Source organism: Aythya marila (genome assembly GCF_965140915.1).
Source record: "Aythya marila genome assembly, chromosome: 7".
In the NCBI taxonomy this organism is placed as follows: domain Eukaryota; kingdom Metazoa; phylum Chordata; class Aves; order Anseriformes; family Anatidae; genus Aythya; species Aythya marila.
This window is the reverse complement of record NC_139048.1, coordinates 17,397,090-17,411,211: the sequence shown is the minus strand read 5'-3', so window position 1 is coordinate 17,411,211 and position 14,122 is coordinate 17,397,090. Positions and strand designations below refer to the sequence as shown.

The following is a 14,122-nucleotide window of genomic DNA, read 5'->3' as shown; positions in this document are numbered from 1 at the left end:
TACTTCTGCAGCAATTGAAGATTTTGGGGCTGTAGCTGAGGAGCATGCCTGATCCTGAGTGGACACTTGTGCTGTTTGAAGAGGTGAAGTAGGTGCTTTCTGGCATCAGCTGCACAGTAGCAGTGATGTCTGCTTCCTAACTTATTCAGGTCCTAACACAGGCTTTGGTGATTACTCCAAAATTTCTGCTTGAGCAGTAACCAGTATCAACTTGTTTCTCCCAGTGCTTAGGCATGGTATAGCTGAGTGGTCATTCCCGGAGCCAGTATGGCTGGCCACATTTCCCCAGAAATATCATCCAGAGAGATCCCAAATGAAGAAAGCCCTAACCTAATAGTGTGTTGTGGTGATTTCTTTCCTGCTTGAACAAGGAGGGGTAAATTCCTACTCGAGAGCTATGCAGGAATTAAAAAGGCAAAGCAGCCTCCTGAGATCATGGAAAACAGACACAAGTTCAATGTGAGAATGAAATAGGAATAACTGTTTCAAAAATTTATCATTCTAGTAAACAGAAGCAAAATTCAATCTCATCTTATTGACACCATCACCATCGAGAAATCACATAGTAGTAGCTAGAAATCAATTTTGGAACTACTGGCCGGTAGAAAGATGGTCTGGGACATGCAGCAATATGACTAAGCTTTCTAATCAGAAATGATGAATGTGGGTACTGTAACTAAGAACAAATGCTGCACTGAGTTTCCACAGACAGAAAATCCAGCTGGGGTAAGGCCAGTTCTGCACTATAGCTAATAGGCAAACCCATTCTCTACAATAGTTTTTTCCAGACTTTCTTGTTTCCCTGACTCTACTGTCCTGTGCACCTGTGGACCAGCTTGAACCTTTCCTGTTGAGCAGTACACAAAGTGACAGCTACCTTCATAGAAAACCTGAGGCTGTGCAATGTTTCAAGTCTTTCAAACTCTGTAGTTAACATGGGATTTCTCACATCTCAGGCTACAGCTTAAGGATGGGACAGATGAAATTTTCCATTACTCCCAGGTGTGGGATTATAGAGTTAGCTGTCACAGTTGTCCACATTCTTCTCTGACTACAGTTTATAGAGTTGGACAATATGCACTATCTCTTAAAAGTAATTTTTGGCTTAGATTTCATTGCTTTTACATTGGAACAGATGTTACTAAAGTTGATATTCACTTCATGATGATGTTAAAAACAAACGAACAAAACCCAATAAAACACTTTTTGAACTCCAGAGCAACACTGAACTTAAGAGCCCAGATTCCCTTTAAGTAGCGTGGTTAAAACATTCTTCTCACTGGGATTGTACAGTCAAATGTTATGTTTGTGTCCTTATCCTCAAAAGTCAGATTAATAGCATATCATCTAATTAAAGAAAGTACTACTACTAAAGTTAGGTATTTTGCTGCAGTTCCGTTTATTTATGTTTTTAAAAAGTAAAATGTCTTGTTCTTGAGCCCAAGCAATTATTTCCTTATGTGTCTCATTTGAGCCTCTTTCAGTTACAATTCTGTCTGGAAGCTTTCTCCTTCTCCGTGTTACCCACGTGCTTGAGAAATACAACATTGTTGCAATCTTCTCAACTTTTTTACTTTTTCCACTGAATACTTTTTCTTTCTAAACACACCCAGACAAAAGATGGATGTTTATCTCTAAAAACTTCAAGGACTGACATAGCCCAAAACAATTCTTGTTCTTTCCCAGGATCTTGTTACCTGAAACAGATGGTGGAAGAGAAGAGGAGTCCTGCAGGACATTTTCCCTGAGGAAAGCAATTGCCTTTAGTGACAGTTGAGCAAATGTCAATTTTTGATTCATAAGACACTTCTATATTTCAGGAAAAAAAATCTTATTTGGAGCAACTACAACTTCTCAGACTTTCCCACTTTCCCACAGAATGATAACAGCTGAAACTTATGCTCAGAATTCCTAAATCAGCCTCAGATTTTTAAAATTCCACTTGAAATCTTCACAGATACTTTTGTTTCTATATTCTTCAAAATATCTTCATATAGGAAAAGAAAATAATAGAAAACAAATGAAAATTTCTCACTCATGGTAGGAACTAAAAAACAACAACAAATGCTTCTCTGATAGGTAACAAAGTCAGAAGTATCCATAATTTCATGCTGAATATGGAAAATATGCTTGAATTAACATGATCCCTACTCTCTACTACAAAGCTTGTGGACATTCTTAGTAATTCATTTATTTATTTATTTATTTATTGTCGACTTTTAAATATTCCAGAAGGAACTAAAATCAGAATGTTTAAAATTAATTTGAAACTTTTTTTACAAAAACTTTCTGATCCTGGGATATAACATATATTTTACTGTTAGAAAATTGTTATGCTTTTCTAAAAATGAGGCCAAAATATAAATTGACCCGATATATCCTGATGTAGAAATCCATCTAAAATGGCTTAAGCTTATTTCAGTGTGCACAGCTCAGTGTGTCGATCCAGGTTTTATTTATTTTGTAACCTCTGCTTACAAGCTCAAGTGTTTGCAGTGATCTCTGCATGCTTTGAACAAGGACTCTGGTGCAAATCTCCCAGTACTAAAATTAATTCACTGATGTAAATCCCGACTAAGTCATTTTGGCTTAAAGAGACACTTAAGAAAGTGGGGACAGAAGGTAACCTAAAGTGTGATTTGCCATCAAGGTGTTTTGATAATGAGCATTGTCTCCTCTGCAATGCCCAGATGTCTGAAAACCCAGTTTCTGAAAAATACACCCTGTGCTTCCTCTGCAACATGGCATGCAGTACAATCTCTCTGTCCATAGGAAACATCTTGTTTTTATATTTTGTTATAAGCTTCTTATTATCTTATTATATTAATATATCACATAATTACTACGTTCGTATTAATATATTACTATAATGCATAAAATAATTAATGCATTTGTTATTGTTGATATATAAAATTATCATTATAATATTTGATTGTGTTCCACCGAGGGAAGAGATTTGTTAACAATATCAGGAGAAGTAGAATCACACAGTTGCAAAGGTGGAGGGAAATAACAAGAACTAAAAATCATAAATGTTCTTGATTCTTACACAAGGCAAGGTTTTAAACCATTTTAAGCAGAAGTGATGACCAACATCAGTTTGTAAGAATAAAGTCCAGGTGTCTCTGAATGTCATCTTCTTACTGAATTCAGAAAGGAAAGATACCCCAAGAAGCTAGAAGAGTTTCAAAATAGGCATAAAATTAACTCTTCTTTTGGAACAAGGACTATCCACTTATCAACAGAAACCAAGCCCTGAGTGTAGACAGTCTCCATATAGATTAGATAAAGGCTCAACTGATAAAACCAAGAGAATTTAAGGAAGAAAAGATGGGCAAAGACCAGAGAGCTCCTGAAACAAACGATTATCAGGCATTTGTTCTATTAGCAATATAGGGTGAGATCTTTACCTGGTGTAATTACCATAGAAGCAATGCAACTAATTGTGCTGCATGGCAGCAGTAGCTGTAGTCCATGTGAATTTACTCAATCTTATATTCACATTCTAAGTGTAACGTATTTTTTCCATGCTATAGTTGCTGTGCAAAGGCAACAGATGATCTTCATGAAGTACTTTCTTCCCAGGCAATCCAGTAAATTAACACTTACTGGACATCTGTTTTTTATAACAAATATTTCTAAGCATTATAACTTCTCTGATTCAGCTTCACCGTAGATGGTTTATTTTTATGATAACAAAGAGGAAAGAAATGAATTATACTGAACTTTTCACCATTCACTGGTCTTTATTACAGCAAAATTCTCTAGGATACAAGCTGCATCCAACATTCAGAGCTACTAAAAGTTTTGTGGGGCCAGGAGCCAAAGGAATGGGTTGGTCTGAGCAACTTTGCTCTTTCCTCACTAGCAGCTCAAAGATCCTGCACTACATTTTATGCTCCTCTTTCTGTTATCTAGCACTTCAGTTCTTCTCCCCTGTGACCAAATTCTTTAGATTGTCATCTTGTTTCTCCGGTCTTGCTAGAACTGGGGGGCTGTACAGGAATTAACCTTATAACCCTCCAGTGTCTTGGTGACTATTAAATGTGTTCAAGAAATCTGCTTCTTCCCATAGCTCTTTCAAATCAAAGTTAATGCAACAAAACAATAAATTACCATAGGAAAGGATAAGTGACCTTACAGAACAAATTCTGGCTTTTCTGCAAGCTTCAGAGCCTCATGCATTCCTGCAGCCGATAGTTTCCGGTTGATATTTCTATATCTGCATTGCAGGAGGTTGCGGTAAGTTGTCCTCAGGTCCCGATTGAAGAAGGCATATATAAAAGGGTTAATGAGGGAGTTCGCATAACCCAACCATAGAAATGTTCTTTCAACCCACAGTGGGATACAGCTGCACGCTGTACCACAGATAAAGGGCCTGGCAGTTGAGAGGAGAAAAAACGGCAGCCAGCACACGGTGAAAGCCCCAACAATAATTCCAAGTGTAGTGGCAGCTTTCTGTTCTCTCTTAAAGATGGAAATGTTTTTCTTGTCGTTCTTCAGGAGTCGTGAAAAGTTAGTACATTCTTCCGATTCTTTGTGCAGTTTTACAGCTCCATTCATAGAAATCCCTTCCATTTCTTCTGGCCGGGGAAAACCAGCAAACTTGTGTTTGGCAGCACTCCTCTTAGCAGCTTTGTAAATCTGATAGTACATGAAAAGCATCACTGACATTGGGATATAAAATGCAACTGCTGTGGAGTAAATTGTGTAGCCAAAGTCTTGACTTATCAAACAAACCTTTTCATCATTTACGTTTTTGGCCCAACCAAAGAGCGGGGGTATGGTGATGGAGGCAGATAGGAGCCATACACACAGGATCATTTTAGCCATACACTTCCCGTTCTGCCTTACAGGATACGTGAGAGGTCTTGTTATTCCCAGGTACCTAGAACAACAACATAGAGTTTTTATATAATGCAGTGGTTAACTAATAAGAATAATTTCTCATAGTCTGCTATTAAATATAATATCTTTAGCTAAGGTTTCTGTTTTTACATTTTTCAATGCATGTATTTCAAACTTGTAAATTCGTGTATATACCTTTCACTTTAAGATTTATGGTGCTGGTATTTTGTATAAAAGCTCTTTCCTAGAGGGAAATCTCTAGCCACAAAGGACTGGGATTTTAATGCAGTTGTGCAATCTTCATGCAGATAATTAATTTTTTGGTTATTAAGGAAATTCTGAAACCCAAGTTTTATTCAGCTAACTTATGCAATCTTGGTGTATAGACAAGTGCATGCTCCACAAACATATAGTATATTTTTTGAGTGGATGTTTAAGTTCAAAGAAGCATGCATTCATCTTCATTCCTTTTACATGTTCATCACTTTTGAAGATCCCTGCCACTAATCTGAGATGATGAGTTGTGTTTCTTAGTTTCACATTTCAGACAGGCACTACAAACTGTAAACTTATGTCAAGAGTAGATTATTTCAATACTACAATAATTCTTTTTAACATCATTTAATTAGAAATGACATTTATTCGATATCCTAACTTCTACCAAACAAAATAGCAATCTATCACGGTGTCAGTTCAGGAAGACCTGTGAAAAAAAAAACAGTTTTACCAGAAGCTAAGTTTAGAATGGTAAATAATCATAAACAGACAAGAAACATGTTTACAACGTATCAAGTTTTCATAGAAAAAATGAAGTCTGCTGACAACTTCCACATTTCCAAAGCTATGAGAGATTAAACCACTTTTTTTCTTTTTGTTTGTTTGTTTCTTCCTAGTAAAACATTTATCACTATTGCCTCATACAGCTGAACAGCAAGATCCTAAACTTGTTTGCTCTCAACTACAGAAGGTCTCCTTATCTTCTCTCTAATGATGGGAGCTTCTCTTAGATGGCATTGGATGTTTGGTGGCTTTTGTTGTTGTAGTTGTTTGTTTGTTTCCACCTAACATTTATACTTGAAATTTGGTTTTTGCTCAGCTGGAACTTAACTTCCTGTTAACTTCTCAAATGGTTCTTTTGTTCCCTCCCACACTGCCCCCCCCCCCCCCCCCAAAAGGAAGAATTTTGAGAAAAAGCAATGTGATTCACATCGCTACCTACTCATAAAAGACATGGTTTCACATCAGGTTTCAGAACATGGCTTGGATTTCAAGAGGTACCAGCATTCAATTATACAGTGAAGGTTTTGGAAGGTTATAAACAAGAAATATGGTAATATGAGTATATTCATTTTTATCTGAGAATTTTTTCCTCTCCCTATTCACCCAGCAAATCAAAATACAAGTATTTTCCCAGCTCTGCAGAATGCTGCAATGTTGATTTTACTGCAATGCAGTAAATTATGGCCAGTGCTGCTGCTTTCAACAAGAACCCAGGTATGCTACAGTATTGGAAATAAAAGGATGCATCATTTCATGATCTGTTCTGATGAGTAACAACAACCACTGTCAACAACATCATTGACATTTATATTACTGATATGGCAAGTTTTATGCAAAGGACAAATTGGTTTATTGTGTCCTATTCTTGAAAGCAAACACAAGCAAATGACAGCAGTCCTCTATTGTGCCAAAGAAGTTGTGCCTGGTGGTGCTGTGAGCTAGGAGTATTAAAATTGGCTGGAATTAAGACACTAGGATGTATGAACATGGATCACAGCATTAGAAAAGGTTGTTTCTTGTCCACCTCATCATCATCTTTAGAACATAACCATCACCCCAGTGCCAGGGGCCTTGGGCATACTGTAAATGTCACGGAGATTTCTATTTTACACAATAGTAGCCAAAACTAGTTGCACTGCTAAGGAGGAAGACTTTTCCAAATTGAGGAAAGAGGAAAGTTGCTCAAACCAACCCATTCCTTCTGGGACAGCAGTGGCACACCCTTAAAATTTGTCTGAGCATAGCGTGACTTAGCTACAAAAGAGCTAAATGCACCGTTTGTGCAGAAAGCTTCCATATCACTTACAGTGTATTGCTTAAAAAAAAAAAAAAAAAAAGTTGAAAAACTATTACTCAATTGCTCATTAAAAATAACATGATTACGAGGTGAGCTTCATTATGTAGCCAAAATAGTTAAATTAGGTTTCTGTGAAAATCAGATCTGTGGGCTACACACGCTGAATGCCTACTGAGGTATCAGAATATAACAAAAAGAATTAATGAAAGCAAAAGTATACTGAAAAGACTTAAAATTTATTGGTTTTGCCCTGGCACCACTTTTTTGGGGAAGCTATCTGAGCTTCAAAAATGCTATTTGAAATTAAAATACATTAATTAACATAAAAATATACCAGCATCCTTTCTGCCTTATTCATTTTGGTAAATGTAGTATGATGGGAAAAAAGTCAGCAGGCATAAATGAAGGAACTTTATCTTTTTATCTCTATATGAAATCTATTACCCTTGAAAACTTACTTGCAACTTCAAAATAATGTAAATCATTGCTGTTGTCTAATACACTAGAGAGTGTCCAAAACTTAATATATTCATGAGTTTCAAAAATGTGTCAAATTCATTGCAAAAATATACTTTGTAATGTTTAATCTTTAATTACTACCTTCAAAATGACTAGAGGTAAATCAGCTGAATTTACCGTATCATTCCAAAAATACGTAACATCTTGAGGCATTAATGCTGGGAAAGATTGAAGTCAAATTCCCCAAAAAACCTATTTCGTGTATCTCAGACATCCACATGTCTGAAAGAAGTGTCTTGGACTTGCTGTTCTGAGATGTTCCTTTTCCATGCCATAGATGTTTGTTTTGATCTTGGCAGGAAAGAATTCATGCCTCAGTTCTCAGTTGTAAGAAAAGGGCAATGCAATTTGCTATTCTTCCTCTGTGGACTTTCCTGAATACACAGCTATGCCAGACAGGGCTTCTTTACCACCTATTCATATTACACCCAGCACAGTGGGGACTAAATCTAGGTTATTCCACAAAAGCTCCCTATTGCAGGCACCTGGCCTTTACTTCTCACTCTGCATTGTCTGATGCTGTGTGCAGCACACCCAAGTGCAGGATCCTGCCCCAAACCACTATGGGATCACTGTTATAAGCACGACACATGGTCTGGTCACAGCCCTGCTGCCTCTCCAGAAAGGCGTGAATGAAAGAGTGAATGGAGGGAAAAGAGCACAGAGAGCCTAGATACTAGCATCTAGAGCATACAACAACAGAAAGAAGATGGGAACTTTTCTTGTACTATATCACTGAAATCTGGAAGACAATCCCTTGCTCAAATAGCTCAAAGTAAAAACAGAGAATGTAGACCAAACAGAGGGAAATAGTGAGGGGCAGAGTAAATTTGTTTTTAAAATAATGTGTAAACCTATGAGCACATCCCCAATTCTGGACTAATTTCTTTTGATTTCTTCTCTTTCCTATTGGAGGAATAGAAATTGCTTCCTGTGCTGCAGTCTTGTTCAGGTGTGAGGCCCAAGGGGTGCCCAGTCCTGGGGAGGAATAATCACTTGCCATCCCCTTTCTGTAGTTCTGCTCATACATAGGTGCGAAGAGTTTCCTCCTCCTTGGAGTGCTATCATCGACTATTGTGAACAGCCACCATTTGCCACATTTACAATAACAACAATGTAAAAGTTAAATGAATAAATCAATGAATAAATCTTTTTATTTTATTTTTTTTCCCTTAATAAAGATCTGGCTTCCCATGACCTAGTGTTCTTTCCCAGTACCTCTAAATTGTTACAGACAGTAATAAAACCAGTACAGCTGTATAGGAGAGCATTCAAGGTTTTCTGTTTGGTTTTGTTTTGTTTTCTGTCTGTCTTTTTGATGTTGATGTATTACAATGATCTATTAGAACCATTTTTGTCCCACAGGGCTAACACAGTCTCCATTGTCACTTTAAGTGCAGATTGCACAGGCATTTGTTATGAGTGTGCTCGGTATGCTAAATACTACAGAAAGCATTGGGCTGTAGCTTACATGGAGGGTAGGCAGTGTATCACAGAACAGGAATCCACAGACCCTGGTTCCCATCGCTGGCACGTCATTTTATCTTACTGTGACTCTTTGTATTCCTTCTTCCCATCCGTGCTTTTCTTAGCTATTTGCTTGTTGTGATGGCTGTCATATTCTACTGCTGGCACAATGATTATCAGAACAAGAACTGGACTGCTACTGTGTGCCACTTGATGTTACTAGATATTGAAAAAAAAAAAAAAAAGGCAAAAAAAAACCAACACCCTACAGGCTCAATACAATTTCTTTTATTGTAAATAAGTTTACTTTATTCTCTAACCTAGAAAACTGTAAAAAATAGTTTGCTTTTTCTCCACTACTGTGAAGTGAGTTCACATAGGCATCTCCTCCTCATCAAAAAAATTTCCATGAAGATATTTCTCATCATCTGCTTGTGAGTAACTCTCCATTTGTGACTGAAGCAATTCCATAGACACAAAAGAAGATAAAAATTCTTTCTCCAAAAATAAAAAAGCAGCAGTGCCAGGCATGGTAGCATTTCAGGTTAACCAAGCATGACTTTTTTTTTTTTTGGTGGCTTTTTTTTTCCAGCAGAAAATTCATTTTTTTATTTTTTATTTTTTTTTGTTTCCACCTGAGAAAGCTAAATATCTGTTATATTTAGGCTGTAAAATGGAAATTTGTTCATAGCTAGACTGGAAATTTTGAGATAGGTATATTCCCCCCACCTTCTGATTTATGAATAAAGCAAACTGAGACAAACTGAAACTTAACAGCTACATCAACTTCAACAACAGAAAGAAAATAGTATTAGGATAGTCCAATTTAGCTCTGTTATTTGTCTGTGACGATAGTCAGAGTTACAGAAAGATAAATAGCTAAGAGCATTAAAACTGTTTGAAAGCCTCCTGAACAACCCAATAGTAAATTGAATCAACCATGACATGGGGATTGCTTATGCTTTTTTTTGAAGCACACGCATATAATTCCTTTGTCTCTTGTCTCCATGTGCTTTATAAGTAGATAGAATTCGATTTTAATTAGTTCACCTTTGTTTCTAAGACTTTATCTGTCTGGTTACTCCTTATCACTGACCTTATCTATCACTTGGTTAATCCTGAATCAGTTTAGCATCTGCCATGTGCAACATTAAGAGATACTTAGCAAGAATAGAAGAAAAATGCCATTCCTAAAAGCTATCAAGCATTCAGAACCATCCCTATACCAATCTATCTAGAATTATTTTTTTTTTTGCTTATATTTTGGTATATTAAAAGACAAAATAAATATAAAAATAGCATACTGAAACAGTGGTCAAATCTATTATTTTTGTTATGGTTACACTGACCATCCTAACAGAATTTGTCTTCTTTTCAGAACTACTGTGTACCCGCTGAATAGGAAATGCTTTGTCCCACAGAACTGCATTTAAACAAATAAGCTATACAAACTGATCAGAGAAATATTATTCTTATCACATATTTAAGTAATTGAGATGGAAGCAAAGGGGCAAAAACACAAAAAGACTTAAGTGGTGACGCATAGGAATTAAAGTGCATGACTATGCACTTTATGTTATGGTTTATGTTATGATATGAAAAGTGACCTTGTTAATTATTGTATGATGGCCTTGATACCTGCCTTTCTGCAATAGAGGCTGGCCTCATAATCACTTCACGATAACTGCCAGTTTATTGTTACAGAAGAGGAATATATTTCAGAAATATATAGTAACAGAAGTACTCTTCTTCACAGAAGTTACTGATTCCATTGCATACATGACAGCTTTCGGAGTATGTATTAGATCACTTTAAAATGTAGACATTAAGTATTGTGCAGTTTCAGAGTGAGACAACAAAACTAAGAAAATCAAACCATTAGTGAGGGCAAAAAAAATACTTTGTTCAACTTCTTCTGTGCTCCATCTGGCTAAACATTGCATCTTTTTTATGCAGTGAATTAGCACATAGTCTATAAAAAGCCTCAGCACAGTCTCCAGATTCCACTTAATTGCATTTGCTAGAAATGGTTGAGGTCCTAATTTCTCCTTTGTAGTCAATGTTGAATGCTGTAACATGAAAGACCTTAAATGTATGTAGTGGTATCTATTATGTTAGAAGCTTACTCTTCATGTTTCAAGTTCAACATTATTGATACTATTGAAATAGTGATACTTAAATTGTGATGTTTGGAATAATTGTAATGAAATAGTTGCTATGCTTTCAGCAAGGTTAACATGTTCTATTATTTCTCCTTTTGCTCTCAATTAAATATATTTCCTATAAATAACTTATCATTACAAAAGGAAGACATCCCTACTGTTGGAGTGGATATATGTTAAATACAGTATTGTGCTTTTATTGTTCATAGTAAATGTTCTGATGATCTTTCTTTTCCTCAAAAATTATTGCTTATTCTTGATGGGACTCAAGAAGCATATGTTTTCTGGCAGTAGAAAAAGATTAAGTCAATCAAAACTCTTCATTCTAAAGGAATAGAATTTCCCTAGTAGAAGATTATGTTCTCCTCTCTTACCTTTCTCTCAGTTTTGCTGTACTTTCATGGACTCCCTTCCCCCTGTATCAGACATTTTAATATTTATTTTAATTCATTCTTTTATTTCACTGATTCTATTTTTATTTCACTTTCTTGCTCTGCTTTATTTATATTCCTTTCTTAGTTCTGTATATTTCCTTCTTAATTTTTGCCTACTCATCTCAGACTTCTGTTCCACAGAAGTCTGCTGTCATTCTAACCAATTTGTAACAGCCGTATTTCCAGAAAGATATTTGCAATGTCTTTCCATTAAGTCTTTCTCATCTTAGTCATAATTTCTATAACCATATTCCTCTTTCACTTCAGACCTCAGAAAATTTCTTTTAGCTGTTCTAACCTTTTGCCTCTCATTTTCCCATTGCATGATTGTCAAAGTATTTGTCACCAGCTACTGCCTTGTTCTTAGCTACCTGGCAAAACAGTTTGGTAGCCTTTGGTTTTACTCTGCAAATGATATGCTGGATGAAAGAAAAGGTCCCAAAAAACTGTTGCTGATTTTTTTTTTACATATATATTTTTTTGCAACGCATCCTAAATATTAGATAACACATATTTCCTGGCCAGTATTATACAATTACACAAATAAATGTATTATAGAGTAAACCTTAAGGGATCACCTGTTTTCAGCAAATATTCTTGTTTAACATGGTATGTGTGTATTTTCCTTTCTTGTATCTTCACCGATGATGTAAGATAGGAGAGATAAGAAGGGAAACGGGTTTCATCCCTCACAAGCCTCCTAGAATCTAGATGTATTTAAAAACTGAAGAGGATTGGAAAATAAATACTTTGAATGAAGTTGCACAGTGTAATGGAAGATTTCCTATTTTTAAATGTTTACAAAGTGTCTACATTCTATCTTTGTGGGTTTCTTCATCTCTGTTCTTCCATATATATGCAGTTTGCTTAGTAATTGCAATAGGGTTAATTATAATTATATAGCTCAAAAGCGCTTCCCACCCCACTCCTCGATAGATAATCTGTAACACTTTAAAAGTTCTCTAAATATGGGCAAGTCACACATGGGTAGAATCCATTTTTCCATATACTGTTCAACTATTTGCAAAGTTGAGGGAAAATAAATATTTTCATGCTTTTCTAGAAGAAACAGCATAACTGTGTCACGGGGGACACTTTGCCGACTTCTGCCCTTTCTCCCCTGCCAGAGTTCCCTTTTAATTTTATTTTATTTTTTAACATTCACTATTTACCTCCAGTAACGAGCAAGTAATAGTGCAAGAAGAAGTGAAAAGGGAGTCAAAAGGCTCTTCTTAATTTTTAATTCCTTACCAAGAGTAAAAAATTATATAACCAAAATACACAGTAAAGTAAAATTTACTACAACATACTATCTGAGAAGACTAGACCAGGGAAAGCTTTGTTCTAGGAAAGAAAGGGAAAATACACTCTGATTTTTTCCTGTCTGGTTGTGTTGCAATGTTCATGTCAGATTGGGTGTACAGTAAAACAGAAGTTCAGGCTGGAATAAAGCTGGGGAAAGGGATTGTATCTCATATAGCCTTATGAAAAAGGTAGAAAAGAACTAGTTAAATCTGAAAAGGTAAAATGGGTCTGAGGATGACAAGTAACTGATTTGCTGTGACTGGAGAGGGCAGCTCTGTCAGTCAACTTGAGGAGTAGCATAAGAGATCTTGAGCATGAATGCATATGATTCAAAAGCTGCTGAGGAGGGATGAGGTTTGACTTGAAATGTTTCTTAATGGTGTTACATGGGACTCAAGAAGGGGGAAAAGCCAGAGATGGGCTGGGATTTACTTATGTTTGTTCTCTTATCAGTTTAGAGAATCTGAATCAGCAAGTAAATGGATGGGATGAAGGACCAGACCACTGGTTACTGGTAAGATACTGGCAGAGAAATGATGTGGCTCTATTCTTTTTTTTAATTGCAATAAAGAAATTGGGGAGGAATGTTTTAGGACTGGAAGTTATCTTTATGATGGCCTTTAGTTTCTGAGAAGTTAATTTCATACCCTGATCCTTATACCCAACCATTTCTATCTCCTGCACAATAAACTTCACTGGTGTTCTTGCAATTAGACACAGTCTGTCAGAAGATGGGCATTAGCCATGATCTTTTGCTGAAAGCCTAATGATTAGAGGATCTAAATCTTTACATGATCTATCTGCTCCTTGGCCTGAGCCATTTATATAACTGAAAGCAACCTTCAAGTTCCTGAACTTAATTTGATCCTATGGGCTAACTAATATAGGAAAAACATGATAGCTGGATGTCATCAGGATAACCCAAGTTGCCCAGCTGATAGGCAGAAACACTCCAGACAGCTGATATTGGGAATAGCTGCTGTTAGGAAAAGTTTTATTTGCTGCTTTGCCCTTGCTGTGGGGGAGAATTACTTTAAGCAAAGATGCGGTTTCTTGAAGTATCAGCTGAGATGTAATGTGTATTCTCTTAAACAGAGGCAGTTCCTGAGCAAAAGAAAATAGAGGAATGGAAAAGAACAAAATCTACAGACTAGAAACTGAAAAAGATACCAAACCAATATTTTCCTTTTCTGGGTTATCCCCATCTTACTTCTCCCATCCCTCAGGCCCAGGACCTTCATCAAAGCCAATGAAGATTTCAGGTTCTTGCCAGAGTTTATCCTACTTCTAACATAATTCCCCTCCTCCTT

The 14,122-nt window shown here is 36.3% G+C and overlaps 1 protein-coding gene across 4 annotated transcripts in view; it reads right to left on the bottom strand.

Moving 5' to 3' along the window:
- Nucleotides 1-14,122, bottom strand: part of HTR7 (5-hydroxytryptamine receptor 7) — a 36,851-nt gene that overhangs the window by 5,734 nt on the left and 16,995 nt on the right. For 3 of the 4 annotated variants that reach the window (XM_082765205.1, XM_082765206.1, XM_082765204.1), the window contains exon 2: nt 4,142-4,888. In XM_082765205.1, coding sequence (XP_082621331.1) covers nt 4,142-4,888 — 747 coding nt within the window. Of the gene's footprint in view, nt 1-1,285; nt 4,889-14,122 lie in introns of those variants that run through there. The other variant, XM_082765207.1, reaches the window with a different exon arrangement.